The sequence below is a fragment of the Ischnura elegans genome, chromosome 2 (assembly GCF_921293095.1).
Source record: "Ischnura elegans chromosome 2, ioIscEleg1.1, whole genome shotgun sequence".
NCBI classification, from domain to species: Eukaryota; Metazoa; Arthropoda; class Insecta; order Odonata; family Coenagrionidae; genus Ischnura; species Ischnura elegans.
The window spans coordinates 143,522,515-143,548,717 of NC_060247.1; the positions used below are offsets into that span (position 1 = coordinate 143,522,515).

At 42.2% G+C, this 26,203-nt stretch overlaps 1 protein-coding gene across 1 annotated transcript in view; it reads right to left on the minus strand.

Annotated features, from left to right (window-relative positions):
* LOC124154734 (probable G-protein coupled receptor No9) overlaps nt 1-19,331 on the minus strand; it is a 43,777-nt gene extending 24,446 nt beyond the window's left edge. The window contains exon 1 of the mRNA XM_046528629.1: nt 17,857-19,331. Within this exon, the coding sequence (XP_046384585.1) occupies nt 17,857-19,233 (1,377 nt within the window). The 5' untranslated portion in view covers nt 19,234-19,331. The remainder of the gene's footprint in view (nt 1-17,856) is intronic.
* Between the last annotated feature and the right edge of the window lie 6,872 nt (nt 19,332-26,203).

Consider the following 26,203-nt stretch of genomic DNA (forward strand, 5'->3'; position numbering starts at 1 on the left):
GATCGCTACTAAGGGATACTAAGCTTAATATGCTACTACCTTAGTAGCCGGCTCTTAGTTGCCCTCGGGCCTTGTCTAAGGGAGCTACTAAATATGGCGGACCGTTGTGGGTGATTGACTCCTGCTCTATTTGTATACTCTTATAGATGTTTTACGCATGTGTGCCTAAATGGAACACGAAAATCAATTCTTCTAGCAAGGCAGGCAGCGTGTGTAGTGTAATTGTTGACAGGAATTGAAAGTTATTTTATAGCTGCAAGGAAAGTACGACGTGCAGTGAACTTGTGCTTTACTGTAAGTGTACACAATTTGTGCATTTAGTGACCCCTAAGTGAATTTATTGTTAAGAGTAAATTGATGAGAGTAAAGAGTGAAGCGATAAGTGCAGTAATTTGCGAGTGTATGAGCTTCTACAACATTATTTATTTCTTCCATACTGGTTTAATCAACCGTATACATTTCGATCAAAGGTATCAAACTTTTGAAAATGGGATATGATTCATATTTGAAGTAGTTTTTCGTTAGGGATACAGCGAACGCGTATTCATTTTCATTCGTTTGTAATCTCATAAGTTCTGTTTGATTCCATCAATTATTCTGGTCACTTCATCGTGAGCTTTCGTCAGTGTTTATATTCCACGAATTTCGTTGCGATTTTGTTTTTGTTTTGTTTACGGTACGAGTGATAGTGAAATTGGAAAAAAAAAACTTTACTTATCTTGACCTCGTTTAAATCAATTTAAAATAGTTTTTGGAGTGTAGGTCAATGTATGTTATGCAAAAAAGTTTTAGCCAATGTTTCTTGTTTATTTTAAACCAACCTCAGGGCTTCAATATGCCCTAAGTTTCCTTTTGTATTTCTTCTTAAAAAAAATAATTATCTAATCAACCAAGGAGGAAAGTTATTCATCACTTTCATTCACCGTCATCTCGTACTACAACATAGAAGCACAAGGAGTAGAATCCGAAGAAGTATCTGTATTACAACATCAAACCTTAACCCATTTTTGGACTTCGAAAATGGAAAATTTAAGAAGAAATACAAAAGGAAACTTAGAACATATTGAAGCCCTGATGATGGTTTAAAATGAACAGAAACGTTGGCTAAAACCTTTTTGCATAACATATATTGACCTTCGCTCCAAGAACTATTTTAACATAACGTGAAATTGGAAGTTTGTTGATGTTACAATAAGAGGTTTAGAAGTTCGTTTCAGCCTATCCATTTCACTGTCTACGTAATGGTAATGTGAAATGACATGAACCGATTCTAAATCGTAAGTAATTAGTGGTAAGCGAGATGTAAAGAATTCTTTCGAACTTCAGCAAGTGCAAATTCTTTTCTATGTGCAGAGTGATTGGAAAACTATCTATCATGATTTACTAGAGTTACGTTATAGTGTTTTAAATTTATTGTGAGCCAATTTTTTTATTGAATCAGTTGATTCGGAATGTACTGATTATAAGTATCATAAAGGCAGCTCGTGTAATTTTACGTGAAATTTTGTGTGCGTTGCAATGATATTATCAGCCATAAATGAGTAAAACACGTTAGGTTAATTTTGCTTTGTTTTTTATATGAACCTCTAGTAAACTGCCGCATTACTTTCCTGTCGATATTAGAAAAATTTTAATGTGGCGAGGTAGATTGTTGTGTTTCATTGACTAAAAATTTGAGGAGTTGCAAACATATGCTACGCACGGGCATAAAGTTCTCGCACATAGGTAATTGTAACGCAATAAATGTGTGTCGTTCACACATTTACCTTAACGTTATTTTCTTTACGATTCATTTCTGCATTGTAAATGTTTTGCTTTCCACCCCGACATTGAGGTGTATTTCTGCTTTTCGAATATAAATGTGTATAATACTGACGTTGCTAGTTATGTTTTTCCATATTCATAACGCATACACTTGTGAAAACAAATATCGGAAGTGCAAAAAATATGCAATATATATCATCAATGAATACACGGCCGTTTGTGCAAGAACAATTGCATCTCAAACATACAAATGCTTCGGTAGTACTTATAAATTTATCCTTTCCCAATGATATAGCATAATTTGTGTGTACAGCAATCAAAAAATATATCTGCGATGCGATATCACATCGAATTATCCATTATGAAGTAGACATTTCGATGCATTTTGCTGATTCAATTTGTTTTGCTCGATGGTTTTACGAATTTTCCGCGCCGCGGAGGAGTCGGATGCAGTGTTGCCAAGCGCAGCCTAATGGGTTGAACACAAATCGCTACCGATTATCGGCTGCCGAGCTGGCTAGTTGCGTACTAAGTTAGTAGTTTTAGTGGCTCACCATAGAATCCATGAATACCATGTCTTAGTACCCGCCTAAGTTAGTCGCCCTACTAGCGTGTTTTAGCGGAAATCTATGGATACGACCGAATGAAAGTGAGCGATTCGGCAGACTCACTGTTCATTAGATCCTGGAAAGAGTAGCTACTATTCAACTATAATCCGGTAGTAGATTATTGTGCCGATGAATCAGTAACAATTGGGGAAATGAAAATCATTTGCCAATATTGTCAGGCGTTAAAATACAGCGGTAAATGTATTGTATTTAGTTGTGTTGGTTAAGTTATTGCATTCAGTTGTGTTGGAAAAGTTAAATTGCCAAAATTGGTCCTCCGACCAGATCCATTACGCTCATTAGTTTCTGAGATGGGAAATGATTCGGGACAATTCTTAGCCAACATTCAAAGTGTGAGAGTTGTTTTCAAATTACTTCTGTAAGTATCGGTCTGTCCCAGTATAAAATGTGTGTATCTGTCTCTAGTACGGCGGGTGGATGGTATTTGTAATATGGTGGAGTATTTTTTAAAGTCCATAGGTGGATAATTTTGGCCAACTGGTTGTGCCTATTGAGATAGTCATTACCAGCAAGAGCTGAGCACCCCGAAGTTGTGTTTTCAATGGATTCACCCGTTTTCCCACATTTTATACATTTATCTGCAATTTTAAGTTTTAATATATATTTTTCATAGTTGTGAGTTCGTATAACTCTGTCTTGAATTGCCATCACAACCCCTCCCGTCTCCGGGTATAAATAGCCATTTTGGAGCCATTTCAGAGATGCGTTTCTGTCAACCCAATCCTCCTGTATGACTGTTGGGAACTTTCCATGCAAGATTTTAGACTTCCATTCCTGCTTTTGTTGGTTTGGGTCTGGTATTTTTTATTGGCTCCGATTTTGGTTCTCTCCAAAATTCAATGATGTGTACCCCACGTCAGCCTTTATTGCCTCTTTCATTAATGCATCTTTTGACGATTTTAAGGAGGATTTCATAGACTGTTCCTGAGATCGGCATTGTCGAAGAATATTTATTAGGCCTCTACCACCTTCCTTTCTTGGGATATATAACCTGATCACTGAAGCCTTATCATGTAAACATTGGAATTTATTTATTTATTTATATTATTATTAATATAATTTCTTTTTATGTTTTTTAATTTTCTTTAGTATTTAATTAGTTGTTTTTAGTGTAAAGAGCACGGGTGATCACCAAGGTAACTCTTTACTGTTGAATTGGGTTGAGAAATTTTCTCGTGATATGACAGGTTGAAATTATTATAGCCTTTTGCAATTTGATGTATGTATTTGGATGGAGGTTGAGCATTTTTAAACTATTTTGTGTATGTTTTGGGATGATACCGATAGCTGAGATGACAATTGGAGCTATATAAACCTGTCCCATATTCCATATTCTTTTTTTTTCTTATGCCAATTCTTGGTACTTATTTATTTTTCCGGCTATTGTCTTTTCGATGTTATGCGACAGTGGCACGGCAATATCAACTATGTAACAAGTTCTATATTTCTTGTCAATCAACATTATATCTGGTCTATTATAAACTATAGTTTTATCTGTTTGGGTAGGCATATCGTAGTAAATTTTAAATTCTGTTTTCAAGCACTGTTTCGGGGTGATATTCATAGTATGGGGTCTTGGTATCTATTAACTTGTGTTGGTAGGCCAGTTTTTGGTGGATAATTTTTGCAACTTGATTATGTCTACTTAAATATTCTGTATTAGCCAACATCTTACAGCCAGATATAATGTGCATTGTGCAGCATTGTTTCAGGCACTTGAAAACATCTTCTACATTTTTCTTCTTTATTATTATTGTTATTATTATAATATTATTATTACTATTATTATAGTATTCTACCGATTAAAGTAGGATTCCATGGAGTACACAAGAAGTGATCTGGGAGCCTCCCTTTCCTTCCAGCACTGCCTTCTTCAATTCACTGTAAAGCCTACTCCCTTTCAACCTGTCTAAAAATACTATTCTTTTCCTTCCCCTCCCTCGTTTACCTATCATTCTACCCTCTAACATTTTCAACATCTCCTCCCCGCTAAGTACTCCTCCCACTCATACCTTCTGTCTCCTCCGTATCTCATCTAAAAGCTGCCTCTCCTCGCCAACCATATCCAGCACTTCGTCGTTCCTTTTCCTCTCCGTCCATTTCACCCTCTCCATTCTTCCCCATACCTACATCTCGAATGCCTCCAATCTTCTCTCGTCCTTCTTCCAGAGTATCCATGTTCCTACACCGTAGAGAGCTACACTCCAGGCCAAACTCTTTTCTAACCTTTTATTTAAACTCTTACGTAACGATCCTTTCAGAAGCTCCTTCCTATTCATAAACGCCTCCAAAACCAAACATAGAGGATAAAATGTTCTGTAAATCCATGAGGCTGTATTTGGAGCAGCTGATAAATTTTGTAATTTTCTGTATTTCGAATATTTTTACCATTCCTGGCTTATATCTATTATTTAAACAACTCTACAGACTATGAGGAGTTATAGTGCTACTGAAATGCATCAAAAATAGTTATCTGGATTTTTCATGTGTGGTAATAGTACATATTTTCGACACTAGGCATTTTGACGCTGGATTTCAACGTTACCCCTCATTCCCTCCCTTGGGAGCCATGACCACGGGGAGGACCAATGACCGACTACCTTCACTGAAAAAACTCCGCGGTAAATTTAATTGAGCGCTTAAAAATAATCAGCTTATTTAATCTTGGGCGTTTGTATAAAAAATAACGCAAACTTCAAAGCCATCTATGATTATTTTGAAGAATGAGCTGCAAATTACACGCTGCGTTGAAATGCGGGCGATTCGAGTTTCTCAGTGGGTTCGACGACTTCTCTTTCTCGTGGCGTTTCCCTCTTCATTCCTTATTTCATCCATCATCTTTTTCCTTCCAATACGTCTTCTTCTTTGATTCGTGGGTCGAGTTAACAGAATACGAAAAGTGCATGAAACAAACGACTTGGACAAAAACTTCACGTGAAAGAAAAATCGACCAATAGCTCATTTCCCCAACCATTGAACTAAGTCCCTCGTGTTTGTGTACTCCTTGGGCGTATGAGCGCTGGAATCTAACGCTCGGTAATCGCGACAATTTAAGTACTTGTAGGTATTGCGTTTTCAATTAAGAGGGGAAAAGTGTATTCCATAATTCCGGTATGTGCCTCCACTGTCGCTCTCCTTGGAAATTGGTTTCTTCTCTCACGTTCTGTCACCCTTAGGGATGAGACGAGGCGCATTCAAATACGGTCTCAGCAACCAACGTTGTCGAGGAATATCGCCAGAAACAGGCGCTCGTGAGCGGAGTGGTCCTCCTCCTTCGAGCATTGACGTTCTGTTTCATTTCTTCTCCTATTACCCTCCTGCAATGCTACCGCACCAACTTGTGTACTCTTAAGTTTCTTCGAGATTAATTACTTTTAGCACTGGAAAGGATACATCATCGTGGTGAATAACGCTCAATGCTGCGTAAATCAACATTCTATCATAATCATATGTTAATTTTGATACTTATGAATGAAAATATTTTCTCAACACTCAGGCAAATCACTGCGAAACGTCGTGACACAATAAAATCTCTGCTCATAAAATATTCCAATAGTCGACGTCATAGCATAATATTGTCTAGCTCCTGAGATACTAGTCGAGAGGGTTAGTCTTAAATTTAGACGATTTTTGCACTGATAACAATAAAACGCCTTCATTGGGGCGAAACTGAGGTTAAGAATCTGTCATTTAACTCATTTACTCGATAGAAAATATATACAAATATTTGCAACGAAAATTGTTGTTATGTCATTATATTGTACTTTAGATTGTTACTAATACTGAAGTTATGACATTTATTTCTTTCTGAAATAAAATCGAGCATAAAACAAATGGAAATATTCTTAGAGTAATTTTTGCACGAAGATTCTCACAGCTTCTTTTATCAATGTTGGTGGTTGTTTTCGGGAATTGCTGCGTAGGTAACGTTTTCACACTCAACGTTTCACTCCTCCTACTGGGAGCGTTATCAAGAGAATGGGAGGGAAACCGTTCTCGTCCCGAGCTTATATAGGTTTCGTTAACCCATTGTTGACCCGATTTGAATTTTCACGGAAGGCGATAGCCGTTGGTCTTTAGATTGGGCCAGGAACCCTCTCCATATGCGGCTGAGGTTATATCCATCCTCCCTATTGCAGTTGCTTGGCCTTTTCGCTATCTCGACCGATTCACGTGTATAAGACGCGGATGATATTCTTCCGTCTTCGCCAATACCCATGTAGCGTTAAGCATTAATTAATTCCCAGGGCTGGAGGCGTTCAGCGACCGCTGATGCGTCCCACTAATGTAGTTTCATTCTCTTTAAGCCTTTGGGAGATAGATCGCTTGCTCTGTCCCACGTAGCTACTGCCGCAGTAGCAGGAATCCTCGTACAATCCCATGGATTGAAGAGGAGCATGGCTATCCTTCGGTGAAGGTAGGATATTTTTAATTTTCTTCACCGTGCAGAAGCGAGTCTTGATGTTGCCCTTTTGAAGGATTCTTGCGATTCTATCGGTGACTCCGGAGATATATGGAAGTTAAGCGTATGTTAATGGCTTCTTCCCCTTGCGCTCGTCATCTTGAGGCGGGTGTCTTTCTTTCATCGCTCTTCTTATGAAAGAAAGCATTACCTTTCAGTGCCCACATAAGGTGTCGCATTTCACTTCTGATATGCTCTGCTTCACACACGATTTTGGCTCGGTGGGTTAGCGTTTTTATAACGTAGGCCTTTTGTTGCGGATGGTGATGCGATGTTGAATTCAAATACCTGTCGGTGTAGGTCTCCTTTCTATACACTGAATGGCCTAGGCTTCCATACATTTTTCTTTTAACCAGGACATCTAGGAAAGGGAGACAACCTCCTTCAAGTTCTTTTGTGAATTTGATGTCTGGATGTATTGTATTTTGATGTTCGTGGAATGCCTCAAGTTTTTCTTTCCCATGTGGCCAGATCACAAAAGCATCATCCACATATCTTAACCAGCATGATGGTTTCTCTTCACTCGTCTCAAGTGCCTTCTCCTCAAAAACCCCATGTATAAATTTGCTATTACGGGGAAAGCGGAAAATCCATTGCCGCGCCACTTTTTTGTTCATATATTTCCCCGTTTTATAGGAAATAGTTGTTTTGAAGGCAGAATTCAACCAATTTTGAGTAGTCCTCGGGAAGTCCATCTGGATTTCATCGCTCCAACTTGCCACCTCGCGGCATATCTGTCCTTAATAGCTAAAGTGGAATTTAACATTATGTTAGGTGCGAGAAGAAGTGCTTTATTCCATTTAGGTATAATGATCACCAGTCAACAGCCATAAGTTTCGACACCAGCGTTAGCCTAACGTAAATCAAAATAGAAGGAATGTTGTTAGGCCGGCGCCTATATTGAAAAAATGATCCGATTGAAGAATTCGTACTCTCAAAATGTGCGAATTGGCGAGGAAAAAAATCAATTAAAAAAGCCCGCCAGGTTCGTGCGACGACGGATAGCCTGAGGCGCGTTCTCTGCTGTGAGTAATAAATGATAGAAGGGCTCTTCTTTTTTGGTCACACTTTTATTATAACCAGTGATAAGTTTCACTGCTCGCTCGGTATGATCATAAACCACCCCCAAATTCTTTACTTTCTCTTCCCTCTTCTTTCGAGGTTGTGCAGGAGCGTTACCTTGTGTTACTTCGGCGTTACTTTGTGGAACTGTTTCATGTTAAAAATAAAAGTACTTTGTTATGTATTTTTATTTTTAACTTGTACAAGAACAGCTACCTCTACATACTACCCCGCAAGCCTCCTAAAAAGGCGTGTGGCAGGGGGTGTTAGGACACCAGAACATTAAGGAAGGAAGTATTGATATCGAAGATGGAGAAGAAAATTCCTGAGTTTTTAGTGGGTAAACTCATAGTTTATGGAGCAAAAAATTAGGTCTAAAGGGGTTTCTGTCATTCCCTTTGGCGTGTTTATAAATAATGGTTGGTGCTGATAGTAAAAACTTTCTACTCTGTCGAGAGTCCTTAATCCCTGAAGGAGAGGCACCTTAGTTGACTGCCATCTGCGCCGATCGCTTGTATGGAGCCACGCCTCCTCCGTTAGAGGCAGAAAAGCACCTCGGGCGAGTGCGATGGAGCATGGCAGGACCTCTGTCCTGCCACGACGATTTCATTGTCTTCACGCAACTTTGACAACATTTTCACTGATTCAAAAGCTAACCTCACATTCACCTCAGAACAATAGTAACCACACCAGGGTCACATAGAGCGTGCGAACCCACATGTGGAGACGGGTTTAGTGAAAGGAGGCGAACGCAGCAAAAGCTCTCCCAATGACAAAAAGTGAACTTTAATGTTAGGCACGAAAAGTATCGAGATCTGAAACAGTTGCAGTGAAGATTTCTCGGGTACTGCACCGGGTAAGGTCCTCCATGTCGAAATGAAGCGTCTTACCCGAGAAATCTTCACTGCTATTGTTCGTCGGGAAATAGCCTGATATTCCATCATTCACACACTTGTTTAAACGTATTTACCTCGTGAAAATCCTAGTTTTTCTCCTCCTCTTCGTTTAAAGAGTACTTTTTATAAAATTGCATTGACAAATGAATCACATTGTCTGCAACTTGTCATTATCATTCACTCTAGATCCACTCTGCCAGCATGTAAGGAGGTCAGCAGGAAGGAAGGAGAGCGAGTGAGGAGCCAACTAAGCAATGCGCGGCTGACGGAAGGGAGACGCGCGGGGGCTGTAGAAGGTGCGCCTTTGACGCCGCGGCGTTTCCCCATGAGTACGGCAAAATACTTGACATTCCTGCTCTTACAGCTCTAAATCACTATTGATACATTTTTACATAAAATACAATAAGAAAGTAGGTGTGTGGCAGTCTTTCCCTTAAATATTTTCACTGGGTTTAGCCTGTTTCGGCAAATCATTCCACAGTTTTGAGGCTATAGCTCTAAATGATTTTTGGACTGTAGTTGTCCGGAACTGGGGGGCATACAAAAATCACGGGTCTGGTTTTCTTACAGCATTCGTGTGCTTGAAACTTGGGAGAAAAAGATCCATTCGTTCGGATTCCATATTTGAGGTGATTGAGCATAAAATAAGCCATGTTGTACTCTGTTCTTGAATTAAGATGAAGCCAGGAGAGCCTTTTATAATGCGGGGTAATGTGTTCATCTCGCCGCAGATTGAATATAAATCTCACATAGGAGTTCAAAAGACGCTGGAACTCAATATTGCTGAACTCCTCCCTTTAAATTGACATAAAAATACATTAATTTTGCTTTATGCCCTTATCGTGTGTTCTTTTCAGGAAATATACATATTTAGCCCTAAATTTTTCACACTGTTACTAAATGGTATGCTCACTTCCCCGACCACTGTCATTGGTAGTACTGTGAAACTTACGTTCGATGCTGTCTTGTTGTTATTGAGCGCTGCCACTAGTGCACTTTCTTCAATCGGACGGAGCAAGAGAGAGAGAACATCCGAGGATTTCATTGCAGAGTTCGAAGCCAGCGGCCGCGCACATTGTCAAATATGGCGCATTGTGCATTGATTTTGAGAAACATCCCAGAGGGAGCGAGAGGTGATTTATTCTGATTACGATGTCTTCCCTGAATTGATGAGGTCGCGTATTAGACGTGATTAGATATTGCAATACTCAGCTGTAATTAGCCGGATTGATCCATGTTTATTTATTTATAGACATATTGTTGGTAGCAGAACGAATAGTACCCTCCGATTTGAATGCATTATTTCGCGAATATCTCATCTTCCTTGTATGTCCGCACAAAGTAATGTTGGCAGTTGCCTGCATTTCCTTCCATACCTGAAAGCCGCAACACTCCCTCAGATCAACACAATCAGACGGCAGACTTTCCTGGTTTTCTAATATTTCATCCCATCTTTTCTCTTTGCATTCTATTACTGAAAAATATCGTTCCTCCTTCATCAACTTCTTCTACTCCAATCTCCCTTGTATATATTAATAGGTAGTAGCCCAGGCTGTTGGCACTTTTTAACAGAATTACTATGCACCACTACACAGGTAACACTGCCTAACAATTCTCTCTTCTATGAGTCTTTCGTATATCTTTTCCTTCTTCCATCAAGGCTTCTGATGTCATTTGTTCAGAACTATTCAAGTGCAATCAATGCTCCATTATTTAATTTGTAGAATCCATATTTTTTTTAATATACATAAAAAGATCACACAACAGATTTGTCTGGTGTGCTTATAAACACTTTTAAAAAACATAAAAGAATAATAAAAAAGAAAAATATAAAAAATAAATAATAATAATTACAATCAGCTTTGGAAATGTATCGCAATTCTGTTATGCAGCCAAATATTTTCTTTTAGAATGAAGTTTCCTGTTTCACGCAAACAACATTATACTCCGACAACGACACACATGCGCCAATACAATATGCTTTTGTCAACGGGCTGGTTGGGGTCAGATTGGCTCGCCAGTACAGCCCTGACATTCGGCGCGGTTACTACGTGAATGGTGTATTTTATACCATATTCGAAACAATAATTCAAATTACTTCTGAAGACTGAGGTGTCAATATGCTGAAGTGTGTGTCCCATTTCGTAGCAACGGTGCATGAACTCCTGATCCCAAGGAATGAGCTCTAAAAGTTTTCATTTAGCCACCTTGTTCCCACTTTCGTGATTTCTATTATCTCGATTTTTACAAATGCGAAGGCAATGCGGTGAATTCAGTGGCATATCCAACATAACTCCCATTGTATTGAGTGATTGGAAAAGCCGCATTTCCGTCGATTTTTATGTTTTGAAATTCTATAAAATACGTGCTCGAAAAGATTAAAAACCATATATGTATGTCCTATTACTTCTTCATAGGTAATGCAGAGGCATTGAGCGTTGTTTTTAATACCATGAGAAGAGGATTGCTATTCCCGCATATGTCGAGGAGATTATTCCTGAGTACAGCGACAGAGAACTTCTTATGCGTTTCAGGCTGAAGAAGGACACTGTTCGCCATTTGATAGCTAAATGTCAAGTAACTCGAGAATTTATGAATTTACTCGCAACCATCTCATATTTACTGTGTTAATATTAATTATACTCGTTCCTGATTGATGATTGTTGTCAATAGGCTCTGAGTTTTCACCGCAGGTCGTGGAGGTTTCGAGGAGAGGTTAAGAGGTTCTGGCAGCTCTACCATCTCAAAGGAAGGGACATTGTCAAGACCATTCATTCATGCTGCATCTTGCATAATATTGCAGATGTTAATGATTTGGATGGTTTTGACAAACCCCTGCCTGACAATCATCCAGTTAGGGACGCATAAGCCCTCGAGGACAGGCGAGATCCGGATGCAGTTGTAGATTGTATGGGAGATCAAATTGATGCTAAGGGTGGAAAATTCTGAGGGGCGAGATATGCCGACAACTGACAAAGAGACGAGGAAGTCATTCCTCATCCTCATTCCTTAATTCATTTGTTATTTGCCTGTCTCCAACATTTGAAAGCAGAGATTTCTCGGTCAATTCAATCTCATTGGCTTTTGCTTTTAACATGGTGCATCTGGAGACAAAATTCGACGACTTATTTATGCTATTTCTACTTTTTATTTGAGTTTCCGGTGATTTAAGATTGCTCGTATCATTTGTTAGGAGAAATTTATCGCATATGTAATATAATTCCTGTTTAAACTCAAGTTCCCGGTGGGAAAAGGGGAAGGGGGAATTCTGGACGGTGAACCATAGTGCGAAAAGACGCGTGTTTATGAGAATGCGAAACACACGAGCTGTTAGGTGTGATAGAATATGTACATGTAGGTTTCTCGTAAATGCTAAACCTATACCTGTTATTTGCAATGGAAAGAGTCAAGTGTAGAAATTTTAAAATTTTTCCTCCAACTTCGGTGGTTAATGCAATATTCTAGTGGAGGCTATTTAAAAGGGATAAAAACCGGTCAAGTTGTCACTTGTTGCTCGTTCACAAATAAATTATATCAACAACATATCTGTACCGAAATATATGCGTAATATTTCTATGACCGTGCGGTGTGCATGTGGCGGTCCTCTTGCATTGTGCATGTTGGTGATTGGTCACCCCCTGCCAAACACCCTAGAGGTATTATTGTACCAATGTATGTAGATTATATACCAAGATATTATTGTATTGTATGTAGATGTAACTATGAAACACATTCTTTAGTAACACGTCCTTAGAGTTAAAAAGGTTTCTTTCGCACGAGCATATCAGCTAGAAGAGTTGAAAGCGGACAGCCCACGCCCAATCATTCATTCAAACGGTGTAATTTATGGCCAATTGAAAAGTAATTTTGATTGGTGCAGAGTTGCTTGAGTTTTGGAATTTCGATGGCGGCTCCCGCATTGCATTCCGCCGCCTCTTTGAGGGCCTCGCGTGAACAAGTTCGAAACCTCATAAGAAACCAATGTTGAATCATTTGGAAGAGTAATGGAGTCTAAAGTTCTGAGAGCTCAAATGAGTTTTAAATGCCGATGTTCGGTGTTTATGATGACATGTGTCGAAAAATTTCGTTTTGTATGAAAGTTTGTGCTTTGGAGATGAGGACACATGTGATAAAACGGCTTTGACAGGAATATTAATAATTGGGTTCTCTCGGCCTTCAGATCCCGCTTTATCACGTTTATTGCGGACATGATGTATGATACCAATGCCCAACTCATCATTTTCTCTTATTATCAAGTAATTTTAATGATGCCATTCCCGAGTCACTCTCAATACACACTCCCCTCGATTTCTGATAATTTCAGTGGCTATATTATCCTCCACAGGGGTTTTCATATCCCTCAGCCTTTAAATCGCTTCCTTCTTCATGATTCCATGCCTTTCGTGCTCATCTGCTGATTCACCATTTTCATTTTCATTTACAATCACTCGCTTTGTAATCGTTTGTCTTTACGTGGTGATCATTCTCTTTGCCTCTCCAAAGTTGTCTTTCCTTCTCTCTCTCTCTCTCTCTCTCTCTCTCTCTCTCTCGCGATTTGTCAAGAAGATTGGCAAACGCTGTATACATTCGTATTCTCCTTTTCATTCGCTAACTATTTCGCCGGAAATTCTTCGTTTCGTGTATCTGGCGACGAAAAAGTTTTTCTCGTTCTTTCTGGTGAGTATATAGCGAACGTAAACATTTGCCAAGTGCGAATTTCGCTAGCGACGACAAACGAAATCCCTCTAGCGGCTTAGCGAAAGAATTGACGGGAGACAGACTCGTGATTTTACTACCGCTTTACGCCATTATTATCTTGTATTTTTGATCCAAATAAGTTTAATTGCTTTTAAGATGCTTGGCATACAACCTGTATGTTGTTTAACCCGTATTGTCGTTATGCGTAATTTAAATGGGATTAAAGGTGTGTTTTCATTTGAATGAACCGCGAAGTTTTCTTTGATAAGCGTATTGTGTTATCATGAGAGTGCTGTTATTTTGGGCATATAAATGTGTTGCATTGCCTGAGAAAACTTGTTGTTTCGGTTCCTATGCCGGGAACGTTTCATCGGAAACAAAAAGAAAGAGACTAACCGGAGTATTGTCATAAGAGAGCATATCATTTAGTAATTGAAGTTGTGGCGTAGTGAATAGCATGGCTATCTACTTATCTAAAGGACATATGGTCGATTTCTGCCATAGTTACTTTTTTTTCTTTCCCTCACAAGAAAAAGATTCGCATACAATGCTTTTCATCTTCACCATCAAGTCGCTTGAGGTTGTCAAAATATTCTCTATTTACAGGAGAATCTCTTAAAAAGACTCCCTTGATATCACTATTAGCCTTTACATTTATGTCCGGCAGAGCTCTAGGCAGCATACGATGTGTAGTACGCTGTTATGCCGCCTTTGGTGTTCATCCGACATCAGCAAAGTATGTTTATATGAGACTATTTGACTGCATTCCTTGCCTATTCTTCCCTAAAATCTTATTCTTGCCTTACATTCTTGAAGAATTAGCTTACGACAAGCTGCTTATCATTTTCCTCCGTGATAATACGAAGAGAGTCACATTACAATTTTTGTGCCATCTGGGTTAGGTTAAAAATGAAAATATTAACCCATAAGTTTCACCGGAGTGACTTTCGGTCTTATTGTTTACATCTACGAAAAAGGTGAAAAACAAAGAGAATGGTTTTATGTTCAACTACGGAAAACGACGAATGAATTAGCTATATTGTAAAGGAATACTAAATGTAGCAATTTGATAGTTTCACACAATAAACAAAATATGGGATTATATGTTTTATAAATATGATTCGACTTTACCAACGTGCTTCGCGCTGTTCAATTGTTTCGGATTGGGGATGCGTGACGAATGGGTGTCGATCGCAGAAATTATCTTGTGCCCATTAACTTAGGGTAATTCGTCATTTCATCACGTCACAGTATTTCGCCAATAGAACGAAGTTACCCGAACTGAAGCGATGTGCGGGGCGAAAAGATCGAGAATAATCGCGGATAAAATTTTCGCTTCGCTTCGAGTTACTTCGGCACTATTTTCAGACAGCCTGCGGATTTATGAGTTTCTAACTAAAACGAATGAGATATCTATAATTGGCCAATTGGCAGCCCGTCATCAAAGCATATTGGCAATCGGGTGAAAGGCGTCGAGAGACAAGAAAGCCTAAAGGCCCGATCGCTCTTAGTTTTTGGTTTGGACGGGTCACTCGCTTTCAACTGCCATCTATCAGGTTAGGTTAAGAAGAATCAATATTTGCCAAGTTTAGCTTAAAGTTGAAAATATTCCTCGCTATTTCCTCAGATGATTTTTAAAGCTTTACCTTATAAAGAGTCAACAAATTTTGACAAAGGTCCACTCTTTGTGATCTTTGATGAGTTTTGAGGGAGTCAGCGGGTCCGGTCGAAAGGGAGTCATTTTATAAAACAAATGACAAGCGGCATGCATGGCCTGGATGGGCGCGTGACACTTCGCCTTCCCCGACGACGTGTCTGCCGGAGACACTCTGTAGAGGCGTTCGGTTCGCACGTGCCTTGGTAACACCGTGACACCCTCTGCCAGACGCCAGCGGGAGGCACCGAGTCCATCTTTTATGCTTGATATTATTTAACACGTGGCCGGTGAATTGTGAGTGGCAATGATCATGCAATTCATTCTCTGCAAAGTGATGTGATATTTACTTCTACTGCGCCTGCTACTCTGTCGACGATATCAGTGTTACCAACGTTTGCATCAATGCACGTATCCAAAGCAACAACAACGAGTGCTTGTGGAACTAGTAATTTGCCTGTCAATGAAATTTATTGGTGGATATAGTGATCAAGAATCTCCGCGATACGTTTTGAAAAAATAACTATAACGAGCGTGCTGCGCCCGCTCCCAGCGGCCTTCCCCCGCTCTTTTCAATGCAGGTCCACAGAGGGATAGGCGCGTTTCTAATTTTCAAATGTAGAAAAAAAAGGCAGGGCCTTATGTACAAATTGAACTGGAATGTTCATGTACAAATTGAGGTCAGAGGACCTCTTTAAATACAACATTGGAAGTAATTACACTATCCTCTGTTAAACGCACATGATGACTCATACTTACGTATCAACAGGAGACTTGAATGTGGAATCAGCCGCATTTTCATAAAAGTTATTTAAAGAATGCGAGATATTGTTGCAAATGAACAAATGTATCAGTTTATGCGCCGTTAACGTCAGGAATATTTACCGGTTTCTGTTTTTTTTATTATTTAAAAACCAATTTTAGGAAACAATAGCAATATTTAGGAAGTACGATATGCCGTCGCATGTTCTCTGATAAATTCTGTGCATTTTGGTACCTAATTTGTAGAGTTTGGTTGCGTATAAGTCGAGAAAAAGGTATCTATACAGTAGAAATAATATAGAAGATTGAAAGCTGTAAATAAAAGTTCCCATTGTCCAATATGAAATTGCATTGAATGCCGTGGTTGCTATTGCAGAGGAATGGATTGAAATCTCGGGGCCAATGGACGACTCTGAAATGCCTCTGAATATGGGTTGCGTGGAGTCAATGAAGTTGCCAGACCACGATAATTTTAATTAGTTAAAAACAACTCCATAACGAAGGAAATCGTGGTACAGAATACAAGTTATTACCACAGTTTTTTAATTTTAGTATACACGTAATGGATTTCGCAATTCAAAGAAAATAGCATCTAAATAACAAAAGAACCTCAGAGTAATTGTTTATTAAAAATGACTTTTAAAATAAGCGTGCAGTTTTGTGCATAAATGCATTGAAGAAAATGCTTAAAAGTTACGGCAGATACTTTGCTTCGCGTACGTTCTAGTTGAATTATGCGTATCCGCCCCTGCTCGGGAATAAGCGAAGTGAAATTCTCCGGCAGCTGGTTTATTTCACGGGTGCTTCGCGTGCTTAATCTCGGCCAGGCAGCAAGACTCTGGCTTGAGAGCATGAATACAAAAAATCCGTAGGGGCGCTGATATCACTGAATACAGGACGCCAAAACCTCAAAAATACATAATACGGTGGTTGCGGTAAATACAAATTCTTAAACAGCACCTTTAGACGATACCAGGATATTGAATGGGAATATTATTTGAGAAATCTACATCTACATAATACACTGCGGGCCACCTCTAGGGTGTTCGGCGGGGGGTGATCAATCACCAGCATGCAGCATGCAACTGGATTCCCACATGCACACCACAAGGCCCAATAAAGGTTACGCATACTTAAAAATTATACTACCACAACCTGCTAGAAATAATAATAAAATTCGGAAGCATGCATTAAAGTATACGTAAGTTATGGCTAACTTCGTTAGGCACTGCTCTTGAATTTATCTAAAAGGTTTAGTCTATTTTTCAATCTACGGTATTAGAGAGATTCCTATGCGAGTTTATCTATGAGGTCAGTTACACTAACAACATTATCGTAACGACCTTTCGCGTACCTGGCAGCTCTTCTTTGCACGCGTTCTAACTCTGTTATTAAGCCTTTTTCATGAGGGCACCAAACATTGGCAGCGTATTCTAAATGTGGTCTAACGAGGGAAAAGTAGCTAATTTCTCTCACTTTGTCGTTGCACTTTCCAAATATTCTTCTAACAAAACTCATTTTACGATTAGCTTGACCAGTTATCTCCCGAATATGTTTATTCCACGATAGATCATTATTGAGTATATCCTAGATACATCACGGATTCAACAGTCTCTAATTGGGTTCTCCGAATGATCTGGCTATCACTCTATAAATATTCCACTGGGACCGTCATAGCAATACGCATTGGCAATGCATTATTATAACCACACGCAATAAGTATCCCATAGCCCATACAACCTCAGCAAGTGATTGATGGCTAACAACTCCCAATTTATGTTCTCGCAAAATGCTTTCTGGCACATTATGGGACGTTGTTTGCACTCAACTAAGTGATTGGAACTGGGATTCGCCGGCGCTCGATTGCTTTCTTTTGTTTCTCTGCGCGCCTCGTTGCTTTGGTTGGTCCCCGCTTTGCCTGCCACTCACCTGCGCTTTGATGTTCCTCTTCCCCATTCGGGACACGTGCTGTCCCCCGCTGCTGTTTCTCCGCTGCCTCTGCTTGCCTCCATTCACCGGCGAGCTTCCGCCCTCGCCCGCAGTGGCGCTGCTCACGCTCACGGACTCGTACGTGGTGGGCGAGGAGGCAGGCGACGCGCCGGGGACCGAGAGCTCCGCTTCGCAGCCGCTGCTCCGAGGGTGCCGAGCGCTCTGCGACCGCTGCAAAGCCGTTGCGCAGCCGCTGTTGGACGACGAAGCGGAAGAGACGCGCAGCAGGTGTGTGTGGCTGCCGTCGAACCTGGCCGACGACGGCCTCCGCTCCGAGGGCGGGGGCGAGGCCCGCCCCGGGGGCGGAGAAGACGAGGCCCGCCCCCCAGCCCCCCGCCCCACCGAGAAGAGCGCCGTGCCGGCGGCGGAGGACGCGGCCGACGCCAGCGCCGCTGCCGGAGACGCCCGGCAGGAGCCGCCGCGGCGCCCGCCCTCGGCACCCGGGATGCGGTCCTGGGTGCGGGAGCGCACGAGGCGCCGCGCCCGAGGCGGCGGCGACGCCTCCGGGGTGCAGCCGTGGTGCAGCACCGACCCGCGCCCCCTGTGTATCCGCAGCGTGAGTCTGTGGTCGTCGAAGCGACCGAAGGAAGTGCCGCTCCCGAAGGAGCCCAGCACCTTGGAGCCCTTGGTGGTGCGGAAGCCCTGGTTGATGGCCCTCGTGGTGCGGACCGCGGCGCGGTAAATGCGCCAGTAGAAGAACAGCATGACGAACATGGGCAGGAAGAAGGAGCCCAGGGCGGAGTAGAGCACGTAGCCGGCGTCGCTCGTCAGCTCACACACCCAGGGGCAGGCGACGCTGGCGGTGGCGTTGGTCGGCGTCGCGGCGCCGTCGTTCCAGCCCACGAGCGGCGGGAAACAGATGAGGAAGGAGAGCGCCCAGACGGCGCCGATGAGCGCCTTGGCCCTCTTGCTGGACATGATGCTGGGGTAGGCCACGGGCCGCGTCACGGCCACGTAGCGATCCAGGGAGATGGCGCACAGGTTGAGGATGGAGGCGGTGCACAGCCAGACGTCGACGGCGAGCCACACCGAGCACCACGCGTCCCCGAACAGCCACACCTCGTCGAAGACCTGCCACGTGGCCGAGAAGGGCAAGACCGCCACGCCGAGGAGCAGGTCCGCGGCGGCGAGCGACGCGATGAACAGGTTGGTGACGGCGCCGCGGAGCTTGCTGGACACGAAGACGGCGGCGATGACGAGCACGTTCCCGGCGACCACGAGGGCGTCGATGGCGCCGAGCAGTGCCAGCGACGCCATTTGCGCGGGCGAGTCCCATCGCACGCGCGACGCCAGCGCATCGCACGACGTCGCATTCATCGCGCGACGCGGAACGAAGTGACACCGGCCGACGGACAAGAGGACCTCATTTCATCGCATCATTCCTTTCCAAAGACCTCGTAAAATAAATTATCTGAGCTAAGTACATTATTTGTAAGAATATTTGTCACGTAAATATTCATTTGATTATTTTCACATTAATCGTTTTTTATTTCTGCTACAATATTTTTCATAATCATACGAGAAATAGGTCAATTTGCTTTTCAGTCTTTGTTCATTTATATATTTTTGTCATAATTTACGTGCGCGATACAAATTAAAGGGAATTATAGGCAGGAAATAGAACGTTTTAGATCCGTTTTCTCAAAAAATAAAAATATATTGCTTATTTAATGTATAAAACTATCAGGACCAGAAAAAAGCTCTGTTTCCGAGGGCTACATGATTCTCTTCGCATCTACCCTATAGAGGCGCTCGCGAACTCCCCCGAGGTCAAAATATGGTCTCTATAGAGAGGCAGATTGCCGCGTCTTCCCCTTTGTAAGCTCTTTCTCGCTTCGAGAGGAACCCTTTTTTCACACCATACCTGAGAAGACCTCCTGCTCGTCTCAACTTGAAATGTTTGTCAAGTCGGCTCGAAATACGAGTTGTTATGTTTGCGCGCTGCGTCGCCTGTTCAGTCAATTGATTGTGCAGCTCTTCCGAGGCGATCAGAGTGCGAGCGGACCGCCTTCGGTCATTGGAGAGGCCCTTGCCCCTCGACGGGCCTTCACCACCGATCGCCCGCCATCGCTTACTCCGCGCTCCTTGAACGAACGCGAACATCCCGACCTGCCTCCTCCTTCTCCCTCCGTGTTTTCAGTCCATTTCTTTGGCTCCGCGTAGCCATGACGACACAGCCAAGGCCAACCGATTCGCCTGATGCACCGTTTCCGTAGCATTTGTTTTTGCATTTCCTCTCCGCCTCCACCGCACACATCTTCACGACCGCGGTCGCCCCTCTTTATATCTTAGCACTCAATTGTCTTCTCCATCTGTGGTCCGACCTCTCCTTCTGCACTTTTATTGCACGAACGAACGCTGTGACGCAATGGTTGTCCGGAAATTGGCCAGACGCACGCTGACACACTCGGGCATGAACTTTTCTCGGCACCCACCGGCAATCGTTGTTAGTTCCCTATTGGCGGCGCGGCGGTCGTCTTCCCAGGAGTGGACAGGGGGCGGAGGACCCTAAGGCTGAGACTCCAGCAGCAGGGCCCTCCAGACGCGGGTTCCTCAAGTGCGGCGGCCCTTCCAGCCTCGCCTCATGCATGCCACCTGGTGGAAGGAATGGAGATTAGAGAAAGTTGATTAGGCCGCCGGAAACATTAGATGACAACTGTGTAATTCCACCGTCAGATAAACCTCCGATTTTTGGGATACCCCTCTACTATCTACCATACATTTGGGAAGATTCGGATTTTTAATCATGAAGTTTGCGAATTATGTAAAATCTCAGACACTTTCAACAAAAAATATTCATATTAACCTTGAAAAAACTTTTAACCCTTAATTTTCAACGTCGGTGCCGAAAAATTGGCAGATCGAGAAGAGGAAGTGACATCCATTTTAACCAGGTTAATATTCATTCTTGTCAATTGAAATGTGAGATTAATGCTTGCATTGTTGATTGCGTTCGTCATTCTGTGTTTCGTGGTTGACGAGGGACTTAGGAATCGTCGGTGAAAGTTCTGTAATGGAATGACTCCATAGGCTACCGCAACAACTCGTTTTATATGACGCCATTTGCTGCGGAAAAAAAGTTGAATGAATACTTACGGTGAAGATTGGCAGCACGGAGGTTCTCCTGGGGCATCGCAATGTGCCCTCAGTGAAATAATGCACACTTCTAAGGTGCACTATAATGCCATAATTAATATTGCTAATTCGTTTATAATTGGAAATTTGGCATCATTGGCCGAACAACAGTTGAAATGACTTTTAAAAATGGAAAATGAACCTGCTTCACTGAGATCTGGCTGTGATCCGCCAGTTGGCGTGTCACTGGCTACACACTAGATGGCACCTTGCACTGTTTGCACTGCTCACCGTCATGGCGAACAGTCGCATGAATGCCGAATCGCCTCAAGGACTAACAGACCACTTATTTTTAGACTCGGTGATTCAAACCGAAGGTTCGTGCGGATAGGATAGAGCTCGCCTCAAACTTGGCTGCGGAGTCACGAGAGAGTCCCGCATTCAGGTGCGCTCCACGTGCTCACTTACTGCGCAATTTGACCGCAACCTGCTGAGAAACTCGACCGGAGAGTCGGTGACGTCAGCCACTAATTTGCGAAAGGGCGGCGATTGATCTTCACTTTCCAGATTCTGTCGCGAGGTGCGCACAAGGAACAGAAATGCTGTGATCGAGGACAGAATGCGATTCTCCCGTGGAGAGAGAGAGAGAGAGAGAGAGAGATAGTGGCCATGCTAGAGAGTTCGAGGCCACCGCAGTGCCAGTCCTATTAACGCGCGACCATTGTTCTTTTTTTCGTCCCTTGTTCGCTTTTAAAATTTCGCGCTGAGCGAGTCGTTAGAGCATTTTATCGCCGCTTTTTATTATCCGTGACGTTGCGGCCACCCGCTCCGCATTCGCAGCAAGCCAACGCATAATAATCTAGGATAGTGCACTCTGTTCTCGCCTGTTTCCACTCCAATAGGGAGCGCTCTCCTTTGCATGCAGTCACGTGGCGCGCTGGCAAATCACTGCGAGTCTCTGCGCTCCAAAACAAACGGAGAGTCTATCCTAGGGCTCCGTTGTGCTCCACACACGCCAACCATCGCGATTTCTCACGAGAAGGGTCCATTGAGCTACTCCCCAATGGAAGAAACGCCATTGTAGGCGCCCGCTTTGCATGAGTGGGCGACGTCGTTGACTCGTTCATGAAGACCTGCTCCTTGGAGCAATGTTCTCGACAAACGCAATCCACGCGAGTCCGAGAAGATGTGGTGAACGATTCGCTATGGATCAGTCACGTCTTCAAATTATCTTCGGAAGGGCTTCTATCACTCTATGCGGCTAATAGCTCGACTTGGCACTAAGCGACTGATCTGCAAACCGAAATATGCGCATCTCTTCATTTCATTGCACGCTCTCAACGTAAGAGAAGGATTGGCGATAAAAATTTGCTCCGGGGGCGTGTGTGCATGTGAAAATGACTATCGTGGAGCGGTCGCCATCTATTATTATTCTTTGGAACCATAACTACCGCCTGAAATTGAGTGGAGATGTTTCGCTCGATCGATTTCTATTCCTATAATTAAATGCCTTTTCAGGACATTTCATTCCGAGGGGTCGTCTTCTAAGATTCACGCTTAGAAAGATCAAAACACGGTTTCAAAGCGCATGGAAAAAAATTAAACCGACACTGCCCGTTGTTAAGTTCTGCAGTAATTCTCTCGTTAATTCAAGATCGACAAAAGATTCCCCTGACCGCGAATACTCGTGTTCATTTCACGTAAGGTTTAGCGCCAATTTTTCCCATGCACGCACGCACGGATCTCACGCAAGGAGTGACCTGATGTCAAATGGTCAAAGGGTGTGCGTTTTGAGCATTGGCCTTTGGTGTCGACTGGCCTTCAAGGCTTTATCGAGGCAATCTTCCTTTGCTTTTTGAACTCTTTCTTGGATTATAATCTGCTAATCAGTTCCTAAGCTGGTCTACTCGACATCTATTCCTATTCTTCATTACCAGCCCATACCATCATAGAAAAAAACATTCGTCTATAAATAGGAAGGGTGCAAAATATGCAAAAGTAAATATACGCCTCATATACCAAAGTAAATATTTCAAACCAGGAAGGGATTGGTTATCCTTCTATTTCGTTTGCGGCTCACCACCCAATTAAGACGAAAAACTTTATCAATGCAATTACCTCCATTCCAACTTTTCAAAAATATTGTCCGTCATCATTTCCACCATTAAGAGCAGGCACTGGATTTGACGTGGTGCAATTAATTGAAGAACCTAATTGAAAATATGTATAAATCGATATCGAAACTTATCGACTCTCACAACAGATTTAGATTCCTGAAAAATGGATTCTCGGAAACGCAATATTTTGCTTTTGTAACCAATTCAAACGCTAATCAATGGTATGGTCCATACTTTCGCAGATATGCATCCAGCTGATGGGCACACGAGTGGGTGGCAAAGTCTGAGACCGCCGCGAAAGGATTGCCTCTCGCTTCTCATCTGGAGATTCAGCTGAAGTGAACAAAGAGAGAGAGAGGTACTTTGTGACTGCACAGTGACTTAAGCAGTATCAGCCTATCACGTACCTTTATCCACCGAGCCTCAAGCGGCTTCCATCCTAATTCGCATGAAAGTGGTCTGAGCACTTTTAACGAATTGTTTAGCTTTCCTTTGAATTTTATTTAACTCAAACCATTCGTCGCTGTATCTCATACGCTCCCTTCCTGTGGCCAGACGAGAGTACCTCTTTAATTTTTTCCTCTGACAATCTTCCCAAAACAGACTTTCCGAATCTCAGTTTTTTCGGGGCTTAGCAAAAAGCATTTCTTATTTGTGTTTCCCTCGATGGCTTCGAAGACATCGTAATCTCCCCATATGTTATCGCCTCTCTCACCTTCAAACACAATCCGCAACTTATTCACGGTGATAGTTGGACGCCCTGCGCAGGAATTGCACCGCCGCGCATTTGCTGAAATCAAGTGACGCGCCTCACTCTTGCGTTGTTTGCATCCGATGATAGAATTTCCAAGTCAGAGTATTCGCCATTTCACGATAGATGACAGCATCGTCTGCAAATAAACTTATTTACTGGTAGCTCGGGAGGAGACGTCATTTATACATATGGTAGCTGACCCGGCAAACTTCGTACCGTCTAGCAAGGAATGAACACTTTAGTTACGCCATTCATAAATCTAGAGTGGCCGTAGTGATTTTAGTAATTTTTTACTTGTAATAATAAAATAAGGAAATTTTTCAATAAATACTACAAAAATAAGTATTACAATGGCTAGTCAGATAGACATTTTCTACATAGGGTAGATCGGGGCACACATACGCAAATTTAAAAAAATGAATTATCTAATGTTTTAAGTTTTGGCATGGACATTTTAGACATAGTAGTTTTATAAAGTAGCAATCAAAGTCAAAATAAAAAAATCTGGAAAACCATGAAAAATTGAACTGTTCAAGCGTACACTGGTACACATTTGGGCTTTTCTATCGAGTCAAGCTCCTTCTAATATACTGAACAGTTTTGTTTTGTTATCAAGCGCAATAACAAATAAAGCGGATAATTTACCCACACGTGAATATGACATTAGAAAAACATGGTTTTTGGGATTCAGACCACAAGCACTGAGCGACTGACGCTGGGATTTGTTAATCGTCATCGCGAGTGCAGCATGAATTGATTATTGAATTAGTGAAAACTTATAGGGCGTATCAGTTGGAATCATGTGAATCTTCGGAGTGAGAACTTCCTCATCTGTCCATGGCTGTCAGCACGGAATCCGAAAAGGTATGTCATGCGAAACACAGCTCGTGCTCTTTATTCACAACGCTCTCCAATCTAATGAATCTAAAAGATAAGTTGACGCGTTATTTCTAGATTTTGAGAAAGCTTTCAACACGGAACCTCAAAGCAAACTTTTATACAAATTATGTGCCATGCGGATTAAACGAAACAGTGGTAAACTGGCTACGAGTCTTCCTGAATGATCGTAAACAAAAAGTAGTTCTTGACGAAATCAGCTCTGATGTAGTTAAAGTGACATAACACACTTCCACAAGGAAGCATAATCGGCCTCCTTTTTTGCATTACATACATTAATGACCTCTGCTCCCGAATAAGCAGTAAAATGCGTTCATTTGCTGGCGTCGCTGTCATCTATCGCGAAATTAGTGAGCACTCTCACTATGAAATTCTATCATCGGACTTAGACAACGTTCATTTGTGGGCCCAAGAGTGGCGACTCGAACTTAATCTAAGCAAATGCATGGCGGTACATTTCTTGCGGAATTCGTCCAACTCTAACCATGTTTATGCAGTAGATGGTGTTAACAGAAAGGCAACAAATGAAGTGAAGAACCTCACGAACTTAGAAGTAGTTACGATGATATCGAACTTTTCTTGGGGAACACATGTAAGGAATATTTGCGGCATAGCCCATAAGAAGTTAGGATTCGTCAAGCGTGCTGTGGGGAAATTTTCGGATGAGAAAGTAAAAGAAGGTGCTATTTCACACTCGTCCGACCGCACCTTGAATATGCAGCGAGCGTATGGGATCCGGTGCAGAAAGACTTAATCCGTAAACTGATTAAAATACTATGAAAGGTGTTGCAGTTCGTCAAAAACTGCTACGGGCGTACAGACCTAACTTACAGACTTACCCAGATGTTAAGCGAATTAAGCTGGGACAACTGGTGCAGAGGAAGAGGGGGCCGGATGGTGGCCTCATCTGGGCCAGGTAAAAGAAATAAATCAAATCAAACTCGAGACGGAGACTGCGCGCTAGGCTTACTTATATTGCTTGAACAATTGAGAATAGATATATTTAAGAGCGATACGTAGAACATGATATTAGAGCCCCTCTACATCTCCAGGTCCGACACAAGCGATAAATTAAGAGAGATGCTTCGCAGAACAGATAGATATGGGAACTCGTTTTACCCCGAACTATAAAGGACTTTAATACATTTTGAGTATCTTCCTTTTCTACAGCTTTACCAGTGTTACCGACTCATAAAAAAATACCTCTTAGATCAAGATTAATTTTTTCGTGAAATTTTACAATGATTATTTTTAATAATTAATGTTTATAATTCACTATTTATCTAGTTCAACTCGCATGACTTCAATTCGCATTAAATTTTTTTGTGGGATGATTTCTTCAAATTTATAAATGAGGCGTCAACTCGCCTTTACGATTCTCATGACTTAAGAATGCCGCGTAGGAAGAACGCCAGTTTTGCTTTGCTACATGTACCTACACCGA